The sequence below is a fragment of the Marmota monax genome, unplaced genomic scaffold (assembly GCF_021218885.2).
Source record: "Marmota monax isolate L192 unplaced genomic scaffold, Marmota_monax_Labrador192_F-V1.1 WCK01_AAM20220418_F8-fsc00006, whole genome shotgun sequence".
NCBI lineage: Eukaryota > Metazoa > Chordata > Mammalia > Rodentia > Sciuridae > Marmota > Marmota monax.
Window position 1 is genome coordinate 19,832,012 of NW_026693712.1, and position 21,424 is coordinate 19,853,435.

The 21,424-nt window shown below is 44.2% G+C and overlaps 1 protein-coding gene across 4 annotated transcripts in view; it reads right to left on the reverse strand.

The window, feature by feature from the left end:
• Window positions 1-5,684: 5,684 nt before the first annotated feature.
• Window positions 5,685-21,424, reverse strand: part of Ctnna1 (catenin alpha 1) — a 173,494-nt gene continuing 157,754 nt past the window's right edge. For all 4 annotated transcript variants that reach the window (XM_058584297.1, XM_058584299.1, XM_058584296.1 and 1 more), the window contains 7 exons: window positions 17,010-17,210; window positions 16,196-16,347; window positions 11,510-11,620; window positions 10,164-10,345; window positions 9,909-10,014; window positions 7,989-8,123; window positions 5,685-6,744 (listed from right to left, as the gene is read on the reverse strand). In XM_058584297.1, coding sequence (XP_058440280.1) covers window positions 6,457-6,744; window positions 7,989-8,123; window positions 9,909-10,014; window positions 10,164-10,345; window positions 11,510-11,620; window positions 16,196-16,347; window positions 17,010-17,210 — 1,175 coding nt within the window. In that variant the 3' untranslated portion in view covers window positions 5,685-6,456. The remainder of the gene's footprint in view (window positions 6,745-7,988; window positions 8,124-9,908; window positions 10,015-10,163; window positions 10,346-11,509; window positions 11,621-16,195; window positions 16,348-17,009; window positions 17,211-21,424) is intronic.

Consider the following 21,424-nt stretch of genomic DNA (forward strand, 5'->3'; position numbering starts at 1 on the left):
AGACATTTCACCAACAAAGATACAGATGGCAGAGAAGCACATGTAAAGATGCCAAACCTTATTAGTAGTTAAGGAAACATAGAATGAAACCATAGCGAGACACTGCTGTCTGCCTATTAAATGGCTTAAAAACCCCACAGAAACAAAGAAGCCTGTTGACACCACAGGAGGAGGAAGTGGAGCCACTGAACACTCATTGCAGGCTGGAGGGTGCAGAATGGCGTAGACCCCATAGAAAACAGCGTGCAGTTTCTTGTAAACATATTCTTGGCACAGAATATAGTGGTCTCATTCCTATGTGTTTAGTTGAGATGAACAAAAATTTGTTTACACAAAACCTTGGATGCAAATGCTTATATATCAGTTTTATTTGTTTTTTTAAAAAAAAAAAACTGGAGACAACTGAGGTGGCCCTCATCTGGGGAATGGATGAACAATTTATAGTACACCCTCATAAGGAATACTACTCAGCAGTAAAAAAGAAATGAGCTAAGGCTATACACAACAATACACACACATTGCACAAGCATCATGCTAATTGAAATGCAGTTTGGCCAGACTCGAAAGGCTGTAGGGTTCTGTTTGTGTTTGGGAAAAGGTGAAAATATACGGAAAGGGTTTTGCCAGGACTTTGATGGGGGATGAGTTGGGGTTTTGTTTTGCTTTGTACTAGGGATTGAATCCAGGGGCGCTTTACCAGTGAGCCATGTCTCAAGCCCTTTCTAAATACTTTATCTGTCTAGATGTAGGGGCTCACTAAGTTGCTGAGGCTGGTTTTGAACTCTTGATCCTCCTGCCTCAGCCTTCCCAGCTGTGGAATTATTGGCGTGGGCCACCAGGGCTGGTACATCAGAAAGAGTGGATTGTACTTGAATTCCAACCTAAATTTCAAAAAGGTAATGAATTCAGAAAGCAAATCCTTTTCTAATGCCTACATGTTACCATGATCTGGAGATGATCCAGCTCTGGATGTGTCCAGGAGATGGCTGCCATAGTGACTGCCAGTCATGTGGCACAGTGTTTTCACCATGGAAATTGGGACATGCTGCAGATCAACTTACCACTTTGTTCATAGTCTAGACTTAAGAAAATGATGAGGAAAAAGTTAACAATGCCAGTTAAAAGTAAGTTGTTTATAGCAGTGATATTGTCAATAGCACAAAAAATGGAGAGAGTCATTTTACAGTAATTCACAACTGCTGATTCCACAAAGTTACTCATTTTCTAACAAGTACAATTCCACCATAAGGGTTTGTTGTTTCATCTTGCTCCTTAAGGTAAACAAAAATATAGGTCAAGCAACATTCATGTCGGAACTAGACTCATTTGTCAGTGGCAGCCATAGGATGGCTATGGAAACGAGAGCTGCAAAAATCAGTGAAAGCCTTTATAAGAATCAGTCAGCTAGGCGAAGTTCAAAGTAGAGTGTTGTGTATTTTAATATTATTTGTAAACTGTGTGCTTTACTCCTTTATAGCAATATAATGCATAATAAAGGAATGTATGTGTGCATATACACACACACGTGTGTACACACACACACACACACACACACCCTTACCCTTTCCTGCCCCAGAGAGCTGTCTGTTAAACATTTGCTAGCACACCACTGCCTGGGACCATCAGCCTGGAGGCTGATGTGGTTGGACACAGAGAAGAGGAGGACCCAAATCCAAGGTCCAAGCCCTGGAACTTGTCCACACCAGAGACCTCAAGGAGAACAAGCTGGGTAGGAGCAGAAGCGAGGGGGAAGTGGTCACTGTCATCTCATGTAAGGGACCTCTGAGGCTACAGTACGGGTGGTAAGAACCTGGGGCATTAGGGTCTTGAATCTGGTGGTGGCCTGGGCCACTTGCCACTAGGCAACTTGGGTGAGCCCCTTCACCTTTCTCCGTCCCTTCTTCAGCTAGGAGGTTGGAGGAGTGGTGCTAGCACTGGCACGTCACCAGTTTTGGAGATGAAATGAGGTGATATGGTAAAGCCAGACACTGGCCCTGGGGTGCCAGCACGTGGCAGCTCCTCTCCTGTGAGGAGGTAGCCCTGGCCTGGGTGGAGATTGGAGCAGGCTGGAGGCTGTGGGCACAAGGGCTGCAGAGGTGAGGGGGCCTTTGAAGTATCTGCCTGGGGCCACAGGAGCCACCCCAGGGTGGGTGGTTAGTAGTGGGAGGGGGGAGCCCACCTGAGGAAGGCACAGGCACTGCCAGCGAGGGGGATGCTGAGGGTTCTGCATGAGGTCGGTGTGTGCAGGTGGTGGGGAAGCAAGTTGGAGGGGCCACAAGAGCTGTGTGACAGGCACCGTGGGGTAGAGGGAGCTGGGACTTGGCTTCTGTCCCCAGGCCTCACTCTGGGTGTGTCATTGAAACTGCTGATAGCAACAGCATGTAGGTCCTGGCCCAGAGCAAGTGTCTGAATGCAGAGGCCAGGCAGTCCCCTTAGTGAACAGCGAAGGGGTGGGAACCAGCACTTCTCCAGAGCAGGGTGGGACACAGTGTCTCCTCACATTCTGCCCAGGCTGCGCTGCTCGGGTCAGGGATGACAGTAGGGTTTCAGGATTAGGCTCAGCTTAGGCTCTCTAGGTCTCTGGAGGTGCATCCTTGATTGCCAGTTTTGGCGCTCTAGCATCTTTGATAGAGTGGTTTAAATCAATAAATGTTAACATAACTCTATGATTTTTTGTCCTTTTCTGGACACAGGAGAAGAACAGAGCCAGTGCTGAGTTCCTGAACAGAGGGACTCCTGCTTCCAAGGAGGCAGGTGCTGTGATGGTCCCTGGAGGTGCTGCTGGGGCAGGGGAGGGAACAGGCCAAGGGGACAAGGGACAGTGGGGCTGCTGTTTCTCACTGTGCTATAAAGGATGACTAAATGATCCATAAGTTAATATTAAAATATTATCGTAATATTATAATATCAGCACATCAAACAATAGATACTGCTTAAAAAGAAGCTTAAATTTTAAAAATTTGACTTCTTAAGCTGGGCTGTACACCAATAGTTCCAGCAGCTTGGGAAAATGAGGTAGAAAGGTCAGTTGAGTTCCAAGGCCAGCCTGGGCAAAATATCGAGACCCCTGTCTCAAACAAAACAAACTTGTAAATAATAGCATCAAGGTCAAGAGAGACTATAGGGATGGTGAGGCCTGGGGAATGCCTGTGACACATATGGGTTGGAAGAATGCGGCTCCGTAACGGGCTCCCTGTGAGAGCCGGGGCCCTCTGGGAAATGCTTCTAGAGGGCAGTGTGAGTGCAGATGGCAGGGCCCCAGGGCTGGACACAAAAAAGAGTGGTCAGATGGTTAAGGGGGCAGCCAGACAGGCCTTTGACAGGGGTTTGAGGCAGTCAAATAAGTGAAGCTGTTCAGGAGCCTCTGCAATGACCCCAGTAAGGGGTTCAGGCCAGTGGCTGGGCTGAGAGCTGGGGCCTGGGGTCTTGCTGGGGTGGGGTGGTGGACATCAGATGAAACAGATGGAGACAGACTGGATCTGGTGCTGAGGTGTGGGAGACAGTTTTGGAGTGTGACAAACTAAAGAACAAAAGCCAATGAGAGGGCTGGGGGTGTGGCTCAGTGGTAGAGCACTGTCCTAGCATGTGAGAGGTACAATTCTCAGCACCACATATAAATAAGCAAAATAAAGGTCCACTGACAAATAAAATTAAAAAAAATAATAATAATAATGAGAAGAACATCCCCGAGTGTCAGCAGAGGCCAGGTAAAGGGAGGCTGCTGGTTAAGTAGCCACAGAATGCGGAGCAACTATATCCCTAGTGCTTTCCATGTGTGGGAAGTATGCTGGACCTTGGTGATTCTGTGGTGAACAAAATAAAGATTTGCTGCCCACAGAGAGTACACAACAGAAACAAATACGGATACGTAGAGTTCAAAGCCATGAAGAGAGGACACCATAAGGATGGCAGTCCTTCTTATAAGGTGACTTTTGATGAGACAGTTGAAGGAAATGCTAGAGAATTCACAGGGCTCCCTTGGGAAGTATTTTCTGGGCTGGGGACCTCATGTACACAGGCTGAGGCAGGAAACACTTGGCATGTTGAAAGAATGTCAGTGAGACCAGGAACAGAAAGAGAATGATGAAGAATGGTTAGAGAGAAAGGCCAGAGGGTGCAGAGCCATAGCCATTACTGAAGACCTTGACTTTTACTGAGGGCCCGAAAATCAATGCAAAGTTTGGGCTCAGGGGGAGACGTGAACTGGCTTCTGGGTCAGGGAGGCTGCTGCTGGCTGGCAGCCCACCTCCTGGTCGCACCAGCATAGGTCTGTGACCAACAATGTAGCAGCAGTGATGGGGAATCACTTTCCAGATCGGGTTTTAAAAGAACACTGTGGCTTCCATCTGGCTGCTGCTGCTCTCAGATCCTTCACTTCAGGGGAAGCCAGCTGCCATGTTGTGAGCTGTTCTTTGGAAGGTCCCACAAGGCAAGGATCTGAGGCCTCTGCCAACAGCAGCATCAACTAGCTTGGAAGTAGATAACCCGCCCCCCCCCCCACAGTCAAGCTGACACCATAGCCTTAACTGATGTCATGGTCATGAGACCCTGAACCTTGACCACCCAGCCAAGTTGCTCCCGGGTTCTTGACCTTCAGAAACTGTGTTTTAGCTGCTAAGTTTTGCAAATCTGTTTAAACAGCAATAACTGATAACATGACCCGGAATGTAAACAGAGGTGGTATAGGAAAAGTAGGAAGATCTTATATTTTAAAAAGAGATTGTTTTGCTTTTTTGATATTTGGCCAGAGAAATGAGGTGACTAGTAGTGCCAGCTAGTGAGGTGGGGAAAATAGCAAGAAGGGCTTTGGGCATGAGTGGTAGAGGGCAGTGATGGCAGTGTGGTCCAGACGGGTCAAGCTTGAGATGTTATTAGGCATCCAAGTGACAGTGTAAAAGATAGGAATAGAGGCTGAATTAGAAGAGTGAGCATTGACAGAGAAAGGAAGAGGCCCAGGTACAGACACGCCCTTCAACACAGAAAAGCTGTTGGTGAAGACAGAAAACCCAGGGGAGGCATCTGGAAATGGAAGTGCTTTGCGCAAGGACTGGTCCCCCTGACCATTCCTTGGGTGTGGTCAGTGGGATCGTGGAAGAAAAAGCCAGTGTTGCAGTGTGGAAGGCAAGAGGGATGAAGCTAGAGCAGGCAAGATGACAGCTGACTGAAGTGACAGAACTTACATAAAGGTGACAATGACAATAGCCATTTCTTTAAGGAGTTTTGACTAAGAAGGGGATGGTTGTTGGGAAGAGACAGGGAGCTAAGGTGAGTTTTTAGTTCTAAGGCACTTATTTTCATGGCATGGTTGAATGTTAAGAAAAAAATGTAGAAGAGAAAGGAAGAATCAATTGTGCCTCCACGGTCTTGATGCGAACCTTGAAGAATGTTCATGTGAGTTCCCAAGATGGAGGTACAGGTTGGGATATTCAATGGGACAAGGGTGTGGCCTGTCATGAGCCTATGAGGCAATATGGCCCTCCCTAAAACTATGGGCATAGTGTCCCTCACTGAGCAACTGTCCTGGGAGAAGATGGGGAGGGCGCAGATGCTATGACAAGTCCAAGAGTATTGTGGTTCTGGTGACTGATATAGGGTTTCTCACACCCTAGGCAAGTGCTGCACCACTGAGCTGCAACCCAGTCCCCAAGACGCTTCCTGAAAGCAGATACAGTGACTTCAGCCTCTTATATTTGGTTTCATAGTGGACTTTATTGGGAAAAGCTAGTGTAAAAAACATTCAAATTAATAAAATTTAAATAAGACAGTAAAAGTATACCTTGTAGCTATAGTAATCAATGTAGTAATCACAAATAAGGTAAAATCTAAATTATGGCCTAAGCAAACATATTCATTCTGTCAGGCTTCTATTGCAAGCCTAAGGCAGGAAACACTGCAATTATTAGAAGTGAGCCCAATGATGACTTTGCCTATGCAGTTGGGGAGAAAAAAGCATGTTCAAATTATGGCATCCCAACATCCCAGCCTGAAAAAAGCAACATTATTATTAATGTTCTGCAGCAGAGTGCATTAGTAATTGTAGCCATGCATTATAATTCTTATTTCATAAAAAATAATCGAGTTTTTTTGTGTGTTTTGTTTTTCATGATGTTTTTATCCCTTGCAAGACCTTTCTGGGACATTCCTCCTCCACAGTTGAGTCCACTCTCTTTGCTGAGAGAATGGGTATTCCAATCTGATTGTTACTAACAAGTTAATGTGGGATTTGCTTTGGTTATGGAATTTTTATTTAAGCTTATAAAAATACAGCTAGAAATATGCTCCTGAATCTAAAAGCATTTTTTGACCAATTTAAACATATCCTGGCAAAATTCACCACCTGGCTGGTTTCAAAATCTTCCTATGTAAGTGTTCTCTACTTAGCAAGTATACTTGAGTGAAGAACAGTGATTGATCTTTAAGAGCCCCCGCGGGTGGGGGCAGGTGGTTAAGGCAGAATTAGATGCTGTCCATGGCTTTGAACTCACTGAGGGCCTGCACAGGGTTCACATGCTTCTTCTGAGATGCCCGCTTAATCTTGGTCTGTGTCTCATCCTGCTTCTCTCTCTTCACCAAGGGCTTCTTCTCAGGTGCCTTCATCTTCCAGGACACAGCAGGAAGGTTGAGGGAAGCCATGCCCTGGGACTTTTGGTATTTGGTAGAGGCTACATAGGATGCCTTCACTGTCTGCACCACAGCATTCATCAAGTTCTTGGCTGCCTGGATCAGGGACATGGCACTGTCCACCTACAAGGCACAAATGGGACAGTAAGGAGTCATATCTGATGGCAATGACCCTCTAGCACCACAATCTGGGCAGGTCCCCAGAGTACAGAATACTGGCCAGCAACCTTGTTTCTGATTGGATACAAAAAGCCTTAAAATACCCATGTTTCAGATCCTCTGACAAAGGAAAGGGCGTGCAAGAAAGTATATAGGTCATCATCATTTTGCCTTCTTCCACCCCTCAAACATTCGTTCACAAAACAAACACTGGAGGTGGATTGGCATCTATCTTTTTGACACTGAGTGACTGAAGAACTAGAAGCACTGAGGAGGAATCCAGTCAAGCCCCTATCTGACCAATATACCTATTCCCCCTCTGCTTTCATTCATGACACAGGCATCTCCTCCCTCATTTTAGAGGATCTGGAAGATTGCTCCATAGAAGACAGATGAGTAAAGGGTGTCAAATGTTCAATTTTTTTTTTGGCAGTATTCGGCCTTGTGTATGTTACCCAAGCACTCTGTCACCTTTTTAGAGACAGGGTCTTGCTAAGGTGCTCAGGCTGGCCTCAAACTTTTGATCCTCCTCAGTGTCCTGCCTCAGCCTCCCAAGCAGCTGGGATTATAGTTGTGTCTCATTGTGCCTGGCTGAAATATTCCTTTTATTTATTTATTTATTTATTTATTTAAATATTTATTTTTTGGTTTTCGGCAGACACAACATCTTTGTTTGTATGTGGTGCTGAGGGTCGAACCCGGGCCGCACGCATGCCAGGCGAGCGCGCTACCGCTTGAGCCACATCCCCAGCCCCTGAAATATTCCTTTTAAAGGAAATTCCGTGGGATTAACAGAAGTTGTGGGGACTCAGCAAAACAAGGTGAGGAGGACCCAAAATTGAGACCCGATTAACAGGAAAAAGAATAGCTACAATTCTGCACTATTGGGTAGAAGAAAGCAGACTGTCTACTTTGCAATTTCTGAAGAGGCTTAATTCTTCTCTGGGAAAGATAAAAATATTTTTCCCAATGAGTGGCCAGCTCTGGTAGTGGCTGTAGCTATCACTAATCATGCCATGCTAAACAGAGCTGCAATTCTGCAGGGAGATGTGCAGCTTGTGGCCTCCGGGGACCAAGAGAGAACTTGGGAGTTTCTGCCTAGCACATGTTCCCCAAGTGAGGAGTGTATATAGATAAGACTAGAGGCTGCTTTCATTTTAGACATAGTGGTAAGAAAAGGTGATGAGCAGGAATGCACTAACACTTACCCCAGAGACAACAAGCTCTCCACCAAGGTTCTGGACCTCAGCCTTGACTTTGCTGCAAATGTTGAGCTGGTGGCAGTAGAGGGCAATGCGTTGCAGGTAGGCCAGCAGGTCCTGCTTGCAGGCTGAGTCTGGACACTGAGGGGAGAACAAACTCAGCAGGCTCAATAACACTGCAGGCCCAGTGACAGCACCCCACCCTAGGCCCAGTTCTGAAAGTTTCCTCTCCTCTTGCTGGAGCAAAGGGCAAGAGAGATAAATTACCCAGTTATTTGGGGTGTTCACATCACTTGGCTCAGGGAAGGAGGCAAGTCCCCTCAGGGAGCCCTAAATGTGCTGCATAGCATGGGACATAAAGACTTCCTGAGCCCTCCTTTCACTAACTCCACAACTTGGGAGAAACCACTACTGCCAAGGATTCAATTTTTTAGTAGGGAGGAAGCATATGGCCCTAAAAAGTCTCAGCAAGAGCCTGATTACGTAGAAAAGAATGTGTTAAGCTACGGACACTACCCAGTCAAACAAAACAGCTCTTCTGCCGTGAAGCATTTTACTTGCCCAGTTTTGGGTGCAAATATTAAACAGCCAATGACAGGAGACATTCACTTGAGGCAAAGATGGAGGATGTAGAAGTAAACCAAAGCAAGAAACCTTGACTAAATACAGGGAAACAGTGGCCCTGCCCAGCTCCTGATTACTGTTGAATCTCAGGTTGCTTTACCTAAAGGAGGAATCCTCACACCTCTCAAATGTTTGAAACACTTTCTTCCGATGAGACTGGGGCCTCACTGTGAACAACAGAGTTGTATAAAATGAGGCTTGTAGTTCATTCTGGAGACTGAATTTTTTTCTAAGAAGGCCCTGTGTTTTATGATGGCAGTGTTGGTAGCTGCATGCAGAATAGGGTGAAGACAGGAAAGAGGAAGGGAGAGGCCATGGTGGTTAAGATAGGTGGAATGGAGCTCTGTATAGAGCTGTTAATTTCAGACAGGAAAAACTTTGATGGTGTCAAGATACATATATGGTCACTAGAAGCAACAAGGCTTCTTACTGGGTGGTGTGAAGGATGATTCCAGAATATTTGCTTTGAGTAATGAGGGGCAGCTGTCACTCATCTGGCAGTAGATGAGGCTGAAAGTTTGAATAATTCAGAAAAAAGAATGTGGAGGGAAAAATTAGCTTCTCTGATAAGTCTTAGAGCACCACACTATCCAGGAGATAGAAGCATAGTTTTCTGACCTATTACTATGAGGGAATAAAGGGATGAAACTGCTGGTTGAGAACAGGCAATACAAAGAACATGGAAGTCTGTCCCCAGCTAGGCACAGCAGCATTTCAAAATGCTGCTGGCCAATGGGGTGGGTTTTTTTGTTTTGTTTGGGGGTGGGGGGTCCCCATGCTGGGGATTCTTTCACACAGCTAGGCAAGCACTCTATCACTGACACTTTTAAAGGTCTCCCTAAGTTGGCCTAGGCTGGCCTTGAGTTTGTGATTCTCCTGCCTTAGTCTCCTGAGTAGCTGGATTACAGATGTGCACTACCCCACCCCACTAGGGCTCCTGATTTTTATATGAAATAAACCGTGAGAGAGATACATGTGTTTCTAGTGTGTTAGGGTTGGCAGAATCAGTTTCTGCTCAGACCTGAAGTTCTTAAGAACTGAGAAATAAATAAATCAACAGCAAGTGTTCATTGTATATTAACTGAGATGAGTTCTAATGGGAACCAGACCTAGCTCCTCAGATTTGTCAAAGACACTACAGAAATCCTTAGAAATTTATGGTGGGATTAAAATAGGTCAGAATAATTTTTGGATAATATAAGAGTGCTATGATCATTAATGGCCACCTCAGCAATAGGTCAATCTGAACTGTCTGAGCCTAGGATAAGCTCAGAGATAAGTTCAGGAAAGTTCGTCACTTACGTGATCTGCGATGGTTCGGCCAAGTTTATCCATCCTGGATCCTGCCTCAGCAATTTTCTTGGCAGCACTAATCACATCTGATGTATTTTTGAGTGGTCCTTTACCTCTGAAAAACGAGAATAAGGATCCCTGTCCATGACACCCCCGCAGGTTCAGAGATGAACAGAACAGAAAATGTCTTACAAAGCAACCTGGCCTGTGGGGAAGAAAACTGTCCTGTCTCCTATCAGCCCGCCAGGGTGGGGTGCTGCTCACCGGGTAAAATCAGTCATCTCCATCATAATCATACACATCTGCTTGGCCAGCACGATGATGTCGTTGCCACTGTCATCCCATTTAGACACTTCTGCATCCAGCTTGCTTTTTTCTTCCTGGAAACTGGCCACCTGTTCCGCAATCTTTGCTTTTTGCTCCTGGGGAAGCTGAGCCATGATTGCCTACAATCAGAAGTACAGAAAGCTCTTATGTAAAGAGTGTGAAGTTCTCACAGTGCATTAGCCAAGAATATCTCCAACAGGCAGTGTATGACATAGGTTGGATAATGCTTTAATGGGGTTCATTTTTCCTGAAGGGCTATTTCTTCTCATTTTTTACTGACATTTATGGCAGCCTAAATTCCCAAACCACTTTCAAGAGCAAGATTTAGTGTGCAGGGAAAGAGCGTGAGAGGGGTGGAACTAGTGTGGAACTTTCACAGTCACATCTATGTAGGAACAGAAACTGGTTTAAATTTGGTTTAATTCTTTAAAAGTTTTATCTTCTGCCTCCCAGAAAATGAGAGGAGGCGATAAAGAATGTGTAGAGCTCATTCAGAGCCTGCGGGCTCTGAATGGACATGTCCAAGTTTTCAAAGTATATCAGAAGTAGCTTTAGGATGTTAATTTTGAAGAGAAAGGCAGAGAAGAATTTGCTGAGGAACATACATTCTAGTGGAACATACATTAAGCAGCTATCTGACAGCCACTTAAACCATGTTAAAGCAGCACCTGGAGCCCTCAAGGCCACAGGCCCAGGGCCAAGGCTCTGCCTCTTCGTTTCCTGAAGTGTTCGTGCCTGAGCAGGACTTAAAACAGTGACATGGTCACTGCTCAAGATGGATTTCCAAGGAGTTAAAAAAAAAAAAAAATTCTCCATAGAAATATTTCTTGGTGTCCTTCCAAAAACAAATGCTATTGATTGAAGATTTAATGACTTGACTGCAATGACTGACTGGTTTTCTTCTTGAATGTACCAGTTATTTTTTTTAAACTCATGAATAATTAAAATAGCTCATATCCACGGTATCAGTGAGCTGGGCAAAGGCAGCAATCTTTTTCAAATTTCACAATCCTTTTAACAAATGTTGCATCGACTAGATCCTAAGCCTTTTCTGACCCAGGGATTTATCATAAACCAGAACCCTAGGGCACAGCTGAGGAGGAGGCCCATGTTCCTGCTCTGCTTCCAGTTGAACAGCAGGTGCCACAACTTAGGTTAACTTCAGTCCTACTGTTAGAGAAAAATACTGAGAGTGTTTTCCTGGAAGAGAAAAAGGCAAGGCTTGAGAAGGACAGGAAAGGTCTGCAGAACAAGTTAAAATGCCCCAAGGAGCACTTCCTTACCCGTGCACTTTGGCCAGCTATCAGCTGGTCATCTTCTGTCTGGACGCTCGTCCTGCTTCTGACATCAAAATCTTCTGTCTCAAAGTCAGAGTCATCCAACTCCTCAGGGGTCTGCCACCAAGACAGAGATCGTGAGTCAGACACAACCCTGGGCCTCCAACAACACTGTGTTTCTTGGCCAAAAGCATGAAGGACCCAGAATTCTGGGATTTAAGGTGCAGATTTCCAAACATTAACAGGTAATTAAATCACTCATCATTCTTGTATGGGCCCCACATCAGCACTTCCTAAAAAAGGCTTCTTTTACAGGGGGCAGGGCTTAATTCTTCGTAACACAAAAATCTATTTATATATAAATATACAATTTCTTTGTATGATGTATGGCTTGCCTCCCCTCCCTGTTTTTGAGACAGGGTCTCACTATGTTGCTCTGATTGGTCTCAAACTTCTGGGCTCAAGAGATCATTTTGCCTCAACGTCTCAAGCAGCTAGGACTATGAAGTGCACAACTAGCTGGTTTTCATTTGAAACGTTATTTTTCCGACAGCTGCTTCTAAAGACAAAGGTGAGAACTATTGTTGGTGGAAAAGGTCTTAAAAATAGGGGTGTTTTCTACAGTATTAATCAGACTAATAGAACTTTCCTACTTTTTGACAAAAAGAAAATAACATAAAATTAATACTGGACTTTCTCTTAGGGAATGAAAGACTGTTTTAAGGAGTAAAAATAGGCAATGTATTCTAAAGTTTTTAAACTTTTATCAAAGGAAAAGAGGCAAGTAAGGGTTCAGTAAATTCCAAATGGACTCTTATTGGTTTTAGCTCTTTGCTTGAATTATGAAATAAAGTCTTATTTTACACAAACTATCAGCCTCATGATTAGCTATTTGAAACACAGTGTTGTCTTCCAGGAGCTATCAGAAAGGGGGCAGAGCAAGTGGAACAGCTGGGGTGGGCTCTCAGCCTAGCCAGCTGGCCTGTGACAAGAGGGCAGCAAGGTGAGGCCCTCATCTGCACCTGTCCCTCACCCAAGCACAGGGCAGGGGCTTGTTGTAAGGTTCAAATGGAGGACATGTGAGAAGTGCTCAGAAACCAACAAGAGCATCAAAGGTTCTGACATGTGCAAAGGCTCCTCCCTAAATAAGACAAAGTAAGAATGGTATACGTCACACAAGGTACCAGAAAGCACATCAACATTGAGACCCTTGGGTCCTGCTGATTTTATGGCACAAAATTTGATGCCACCACTGGTGATTTTAATGCTGTGGTCACAAATATCTTTAGTGTTGTGCACTCAGGGGCTTTTCAAAGTAGGGTCTCCTAACATCATCTCTAACCTCCCCCAACCACCCATCACAGACCAAAGAACTACTCCTGCCAAGAAAACCAGTAACTCCTTTTTTAATATTCAAATATCCATTGAGGTTGAGTATCTAAGTGCGCTATTCTGGGCCTTAGAGATACAAAATGACACAAAGATACCTGTTCTTTACATAATCTAATGAGAACAGTGGCAACAAACTAATAAGTGAATTATATACAAATGTTATAAATAAATAGAGCAGTGAAGGGAAACTGGGTAGTCAGGAAAGGTCTCCTAAGGCAGTGCTGTGGGAAGGTGAAGGGAGATGGAGGAGGAGTGTTTGCCTGGGGAAGCAGATGAATAGCAAGGAGGCCACAAAAGAGGGACTTGGCTCACTGCTCTGAGTAAAGGGGACAGCAACAGGACAAGAGGATGGAAAGGCAACAGAATCAGATGCCAGAAGGCTTCACAGGCCAGTGTGAGAATTGAGTGATGGCAGCTTTTGGAAAGTTTGAAGCAGTGGATGACATGATCTAACCAAAGCTTGAAGGCATCACTCTGGCTGCTCTCAGACAATGAGACTGTAGGCATCTCCAGATGGACCAGGTGACAGATGGCTTGTTCAGATTCTCTATCAGGAAGGAAAAGCCAATAAGACCAGATGAGAGGTATGCAACAGAGAGAACTTAAGGAGAATCGAAGGTTTGGCCTGAATGAGGATGATGTTGTGATCAAGGTAAGAAGCTTGGGCATAACAAGTGCTCAGGGAGTGGGCAAGTCAGCTACACAAGCTACACATTGGAGAGTCAGCTTCTCATTGTTGTCCAGGGACTTCCCAACAGCCCCATCAATGTTAGTGAGATAACAAACCAACAAAGAGAAGGAAAAGGGCCAAGAGATTTCTTTCCCCTCTTACTATGGAATAACCAACAGAAAAAGTAGATGAAGTAAGGTAATGAACATGGAATCTCATGCCTGTTGCAGGGATGGCCTCAGCCAGGAGCATAATCAGGGATGTCCGTGATACCAAAAGGAAGCCATGGGGCACAAGCAGAGGGGAAAGACTTCTAAGTGCCTCATTATCCTGAGTGGAATCAGCAAAAAGGCCACATTAGGAAATGGGGGCTCAGGTGTGGGAGGGCTGAGGAGAGCAAGGAAGTATGAAACAGCTATAGACTCTAGGCTAGAATTGGGAGATGGACAACTGATACTGGGCACCAAGGGCCCACACGTGGTCATGGCTTCAGTGACCTCTGTCAGGGTGGCTGTGTTGATCTGTACCATACCCAGCCAGAGAGTGCAGGACTTCACTAGGACTACGTTTTGCAAAGTATGAATAAGGAAGAGGGGAAATGGATATGACCCAGACTCAAAACTAATAAATGAATGAACCAAGGACCTGAGGGTTGAATGCAAATAACAAGTGGGGAGACCATCCAACTAAAGTACTGGTGAGCTCAAAGGACTGTTCTGAGTCACAGTACTGGAAGGAGTAGGTTGAACACTGAAACTGGGATAATGGAGGGGGTGTAGATACTGGTAGTGACGTGACTAAGGCATGGAAGTGAAGTTGAAGTAGGGGAATTATGAGACAGAAATAGGGATGTAGAGCAGAACAGCAAGTGAGAAGCTAAATCACAGTGTCTCCAAATGAAGCCTCTTTCCTCAGCCTTGCATAAGCACTCCTGGCTACCTCACTTTTGTCCTGAAAGGCTTCCCCGTATATTCTATCACTCTTCACATGCCTGTTGTCCAGGGGAAGTTCTGTTAAGACCTTTGTCATTCTTTAGTCCCAGCACAGCTATCAACATGGTAAGAACAGCCATTAGGTGCCAGGACCTTGTGGAACCCATCAATTACACTGTCTCTGTAAAACCATAAAAGCCACCATTACCTCCATTTTTAAGAGAAGAAATCAGCATCAAGAGAGACAAGGGAATTCATTGGATGAAGAACCCAAGCTTCCTGCCTGCTCTTAGGAAGTGGTTTCTCACAACCAAGACAGCACTACAGGGCCTGAAGCATCTCTTAGATGAACACAGCTTCAACCCTCTTCAACCCATTCTGGCTCAGCCTCAGACATCCAGCCACACCTCTGCCATTAGGGCTTTTTTTTTAGTTGGAGATGGACACAATGTCTTTATTTGTTTTTCTTTATGTGGTACTGAGGATCGAACCCAGGGCCTCACACGTGCTAGGCAAGCCCTCTACCACTGAGCCACAAACTCTAGCCTTGCCATTAGGGCTTTTAAAATTCTATTTCTAGATGTATGCTAATATGTAAAGAACCTTGGCAAAATGTACATCACCACTGATATACACGACCTTGGAACCCTCACACACTGCTATACCAGGCTTTAGCTGAATGTGGGTTCCTTAGCACAGCAGCAGGAATAAAGACAGCAAAGCCTCCATCAGCTGGGGCCCCACCAATACATCCAGATGAGCCTGGAGCCTGCATGAGCACCATCAGTGCACCATCTGTACAGCAGGCAGATGCCATATTCCACATGCCTGCTTTGCAGTTACAGCAAGGGTCATCCAGTTGGCCCAGAGAAGAACGTTCACGGACCCTGTCTCCTCAGACTCCAGAGCAACATGCTTATGCTCTCAGCAGCATGCAAGGGATCAACTGCTGTGGGACAGACAGCCAGGACAGCTAGGCCCAGCACCATAGGGGTGTACTAGGGTGGGGTTGGTAGTTTCTAAAACCGGTTGGTTTATGCCCCAGAAGAGGCCAAGGACTTTCTTGCAGACAATGAGAACTGCTGTTTCCTTGGAGAAGACTGGTCAAACAAGGAGGCAGTATACCCTAAGATTCTAGCATCCTGCCTAAAAGTCTAGCATATCCTTTCCAGGAGGGACACTTAATGTAAACAATAACTTTAGCCTATGTTAAGGAAATACTTCCTTCTCTAAAATTAAGAATCTGTATTTCTGTAGTTTCCCCTCCAATTAAAACCAAAGCCACACACTACAGTAACTGCCCTAAATTAAGTCTTCAAGGCCAACTCATGCTAGCTCCCCTTCTCAGCCCAAATTTGGGCTGTTAGTTAACAGTCATTTTATCTACTTATTTGCTTTTTAAATGTTACTTACTTTTTAGTTGTAGTTGCACACAACACCTTTATTTATATGTGGTGCTGAGGATCGAACCCAGGGCCTCACACATGCTAGGTGAGCGCTCTACTGCTGAGCCACAACCCCAGCCCCTTAACAGTCATTTTAGACAACATAATTAAATATATCTCATTCTAACAGCTTTTAGATTCATGGTTTTAATATATTGCCACTGCATCTGCTGAGTTCCAGAATGACGCATAGCGCAAGTTTAGCATATGATAAGAAAGAGGCTGTTAAAATGTCTGGAATGCAGTTACTCACCCTTATCATCAGTACTGCTTTCCTGATATCCCGGATACCATCATAAACCAGGCGAGAGGCATCGATAAACTCATTCTCATCCATGGGCTGAGCAGGGTCTGAGCTGAGGGCTTCTACAGCTGCTTCCACTTGCTCTGTGAAACGAGGCATGACTGAAGAGAAAAAAACAGGGCAGGTTGCACTAGTGAGGAGACAGCATCCTACCAACCTTCCCTGAATCCTCAAGTCAGAAAAGTCAAGGCTCATAAGGAGACTGTACTTCTCCCCATGTGAACAGTATTTATTGGTGAGGTAAATTAAGTGCAGTATTTACAAAGACTCACATAATCATCTTTGTCTCTCAACAAACTGCAATACAGGGTTTGGATGCTTGGGAACTTGAAGTGTGAGACTAACTTGAGGCCGTGTTTAAGAATAGGGCATGGTGGTGCATGCCTGTAACCCTACCAACTCAGGAGGTTGAGACGGCCTCAGTGTCCCAATACCAAGAAGATGGGGGGGGGGGGGAAGGATGAGAAAAATAAAACCATTAATTTAGTATTTACTCATTAATGGGATACTTAACTCAGAAGTTCATCTTAAATAGTATGTTTGGGATTTGTTCCTTGTTTATCCATGATCACCCATGATATGTTCCTGTGAAGCCTGACTTCGGCGGACTAGCTTCCCACAAGTGTGGTGTACTACCCAGAACCTGTAAGACCAGAGCCAAGTTCCATTTCCTTTTTCCTAACCACAGGGCCCAGGCTAACAGAATGATAGCCTGCCCTACCCAGGCCATGTGTGAAGCACTATGGAGGGAGAGTCCCCGCACCTGTGTTGGAGAGCAGCTTGGTGGCTTCTAGAACTTTCTCTGTGTAGACTCCTGGCTCATAGTTGTCCATCTCAGAGGTGACTACATGAATGACCCGGGCTGCCCGACCTCGAATTGCACCAGCTGTGCGGTCCAGACCATCCACATCTTTCTCTTGGAGAGCAATGACACATTTGTTCACATCTTCCAAAATGTGATTCTCTGAGGAATAAGCAAAAAGCTGAATGAGGAAGGGGGCCTTTCACTAGAAGACAATCATTATAACTTGGTATCTGTCATTTACTGATTGTGTGCTTGGTGCCAACCACAATGTCAAACACTTTGTGCACCACTTCACTGAAGGTACCTGATGAACTGTTCCACAGAAACTTAACCTGTGGTCACTACCAGAATAACACTCTTCATTCCAGGTTTTTAAAGGAGAAATGCCCATCTTTTAGGCACCATTGTTTTATAAGCCATACAGAAAATTCTTATCACAGAAACTTTAAGAACTCATCTTCCTTTACTAATTTCACTGACCACACATTCTGAAATCTCAATCAGAAGGACATGTGTTGACTGTTAGGCATTATCCATCCAGTCTCCACTCTCCCTCCAGGAGATGCTACTCATATTCAGAAGCCATTATAGCCCTGAGAAAGAAGTGCTGGAAAGCAAGTTTAAGCCTCTTCTGGAGGAGGCTGATGGAGTGAAGTATTTAGGAACCCTCTCGTGGTACATAGATGGGTTGGGTCTATTGTGATATCTGCAGGACCCCTAGAGGCGGGAAACCTGTGAATTCTGTTAGACTGACAAGAAGTTCCTCCAAGTCATATAGTGGGATGTGGAAGGTTCAAAAGTATTCTCCTCAAAGCAAAAAGCTTAAAACTGATTTTCAAGAACCTCAGAGCAACTGAGCACAGTGGCTCATAGCTATAATTCCTATGTAATCACAGATACTGGGGAGGTCATGTCAGGAGGATTACAAGTGTGAGGCCAGTCTTAGCAACTTAGCAAGACCCTATTTCAACATAAAAAGGGATGGGGCTGTAGCTCAGTGGTCGAGTGCTCCTACGTTCAATCCCCAGTACCACAAAAATAAACCAACTCAGAGCAAGGGGCTCACTTTCAACTTCATCTATAAATAGAATAACAAATGTCCAAAGGATGAGTGGATAATGAGTTACATGTCCTATGCAGCCATTACAATGACCAAGGGGCTGTAGCTCAGTGGCAGAACGCTTGCTTAGCATGCATGAGGCGCTAAGTTCAATCCTCAGTACTACATAAAAATAAACAAATAAAATAAAGGCATTCTGTACATCTACAACTACAAATTTTTTCTTAAAAAGATGTTGCATTAAAAAAAAAAAAAAAAAGGCCCAGGCAGATCTGTAGGGAATGACTTAGAATGGGAGAAGGAGGTACTCTTATTGACCCACAACTGCAGAGACCACCAGCAAATAGTCCAAATGATGGCTGCAATAAGTGGCAATATGGTAAATCCTCAGGTCATCATCTGGCTATGTCCCTTCTACTCATAAAGAAGTCTTCAAAAGGCATGTAAGAACTCGTAGAAGCAGTGTCTGGTATAACAGGTGAGTATTAATGGTCCTTTGGAAAAGCCAGAATAATGATGGCAAATGCAATCTTTAAGAAACAAATATTGGTATTTTTCTCCTGACCAGCTCTGGTTTTCTAATGCTTTGAACATGTCATTATTCAGGATAGGTTTCTGATTCAATCAACTTCAGAAGCCACTATCCCTTTCCTCACAGCCTCCACCAACATACTCAGTCAAATTACAAATGACAACGTTTGGAAGGGAAGTAACAATTTGACCTCTTAAAATACCCGAAACATGAAATTGCTCATGGTATAACTCTTAACTGATTTCACTGACCACACATTCTGAAATCTCAATCAGAAGGACATGTGTTGACTGTTAGGCTTTATCCATCCAGTCTCCACTCTCCCTCCAGGAGATGCTACTCATATTCAGAAGCCATTATAGCCCTGAGAAAGAAGTGCTGGAAAGCAGGTTTAAGCTTCCTCTGGAGGAGGCTGATAGAGTGAAGTATTTAGGAACCCTCTCATGGTACACATAATTTCTTCTCATCTCAAGGTGAGACAGAACCAAGTGGAACCTAACAAAGAATAGAGCCACTGCATTGCAAGTCTACAGGCTGCACAATGCCCCGTGGGTCACGAGAACCTTCCTATCACAATTTCCCATAAGACTGCAGGAAGGATCTCTGTTATGAGCCTGCAAGTATGATGAAGCAAGATGAAAATCACAATGAGAAATAACCAATGATGTGAAAGAACTGTTGGTTTTAAAAAAAAAAAAAAACAATAACACAACAACAACATTAGGAAAGTCAGAATTCTTACAGAAGGGAAAGATAGATTACCACAATACAGTTCATACCATATTTTAGCCTCTTAAAAAATCATGACAGATAGAAAGATGGTGAGTTAGAAGAAGGGTACAATCCCCAGCAGTTCATCAGCTCATGATTTAAACAGTGGTAATACCACTTTAGTGAGGTAGGTGACTAAGGGAATTCACTGAAATTCAACACTGGACAGTAACAAAATCAGACAGGGAAAGCATGGTGAATAACATTGGCTTGGGGGAACTTGTAGAATAGAGAAGCAGGCTGATCTTAACCAAACCCAGAGACAATGGGTGAGTGAAAAACAACCAAAATCACTTGGCTAATGGGTGGAGAGTCTGGTGGGAACCATTTTTAAGTGGCCACATAGCAGTGAGCAGAGGTGGGATGGAACTCATAAAAAGATGTTGCCAGCTTGACCCAGCAGTTGCCCATTGTGGGATTCAGAGGGTACCTGGACCAGCATCATTGAAACAGGCACAATGAGAATTCTGTGTAAGGCAATTCAGGCTGGGATACTGAGGAGACCAAGTCTCTTTGGTTATTGGTGCCCAATGCAAGTAAGTACCTGGAAAGATGCCAGTAACCAGTCAGCTCTGCATTCCAGGTCTGATCCTGGATAATTCACATCCATGGCAGTGAATATGTCAGGCCTTGGGAGGTTCTGACTCCTCACCCTGAAAGTAGAATTTCAGGAGGCCACAGGTGCCCAGCAGAGATTGGCATCTGCCCAGCAACAGGGTATGTGGTGAAATCTCAGATACTCAAAAAGAGTTCCAAAGGTTAGCCAAGATTATACCCACCTTCTAATTTATACCTCTGTACTAGCGAGCCCCACTATGGAAGTACATCATTTGTCAGCAGTCCCATGTTTATCCCATCCCACACTGAGACAGGAAGCTGAGAATTACTAAAACTAACTTTGGCTCCTGGCCATTCACAGCTGGCAGCTTGATGAGAAACAAAAAAGAAGGGGGACTTAACAACCCCCAGTCCTTGACATAAGGGTCACAGATCCCCAACACTGAAAAATACACAACAGTATAAATAATGAACATCCATTCCTGCCAACAGTTTAAACCACTGCAGTGGAAAAAAACCCCTTTATTTCTCATTAATTTTTTTCCCTTATTTCCCCTATTTTTCCTTTTTGTAATTTTTTTTTTTTTACTTTTTTCCAATCTATATGATTGTGTGTTCCTGCTGTGCTGATTATATATGTATGTGTGTATAAAATTTTTCTTTCATCTTAACTGCTTTCTTCATTTATTATTTAGCTTTAGAATAAGGCTTTGGTTGGGGATAAAATTTTACATGGGTATGATTTGTTTTGATCTTTTTTTTGATTGCAAGTTTTCTTCACTCTCTTCCCCCACTTATAGCCAAACTGTTCGGTTCCCTCTTCCTCTGCTTTATTACTTTTAGTTATGTTCTGCTCCTCCTTTATATCTGTCATATGCTACCTGCTTTTCCTCTGTTCACTTTTAAATATATCCAAAATTTCTCTTGCCATCCTACTCTATTTTTCTCTTAAGAAACTGTATCCCACTAGCTGATAGAATTTCACAGTTTATGTAATTCCTACCCCATTCGTGTTTTTGTGATTATTAATACAGTGGATGAGGTAGTAGACATCTGCTATTTAATGTCTGATCTAGTTCATGGTTACTTATTATTGGTGCTGATGTTAAATGCTGACCCCACCATTCCTCTACAGGTGCTAATTCATGTTATAGATGTCAAAGTAGACACAGGACATTTATTTTAAGGCTTAACAATGATTGCTAACATTAATGCTATAACTTGCTCCCCCTTTCTCTAAGAGGGGCTGGGAAGTGATTAGGATACTTCGAGTTCACAGAGTGGAGATCCTGCTGCTGAGCAACACTCAACAAATCAACCACAAAACAGCAAACCTCACTCGATATATGAGCTAGCCCTGCTAGAGCCTCAACACTATCTCAACACAGAGAATAAGGGAGACAATAAAAGCAATGACCAGGCCCCAAATAGGAACTACTAGAGAGAGACCTC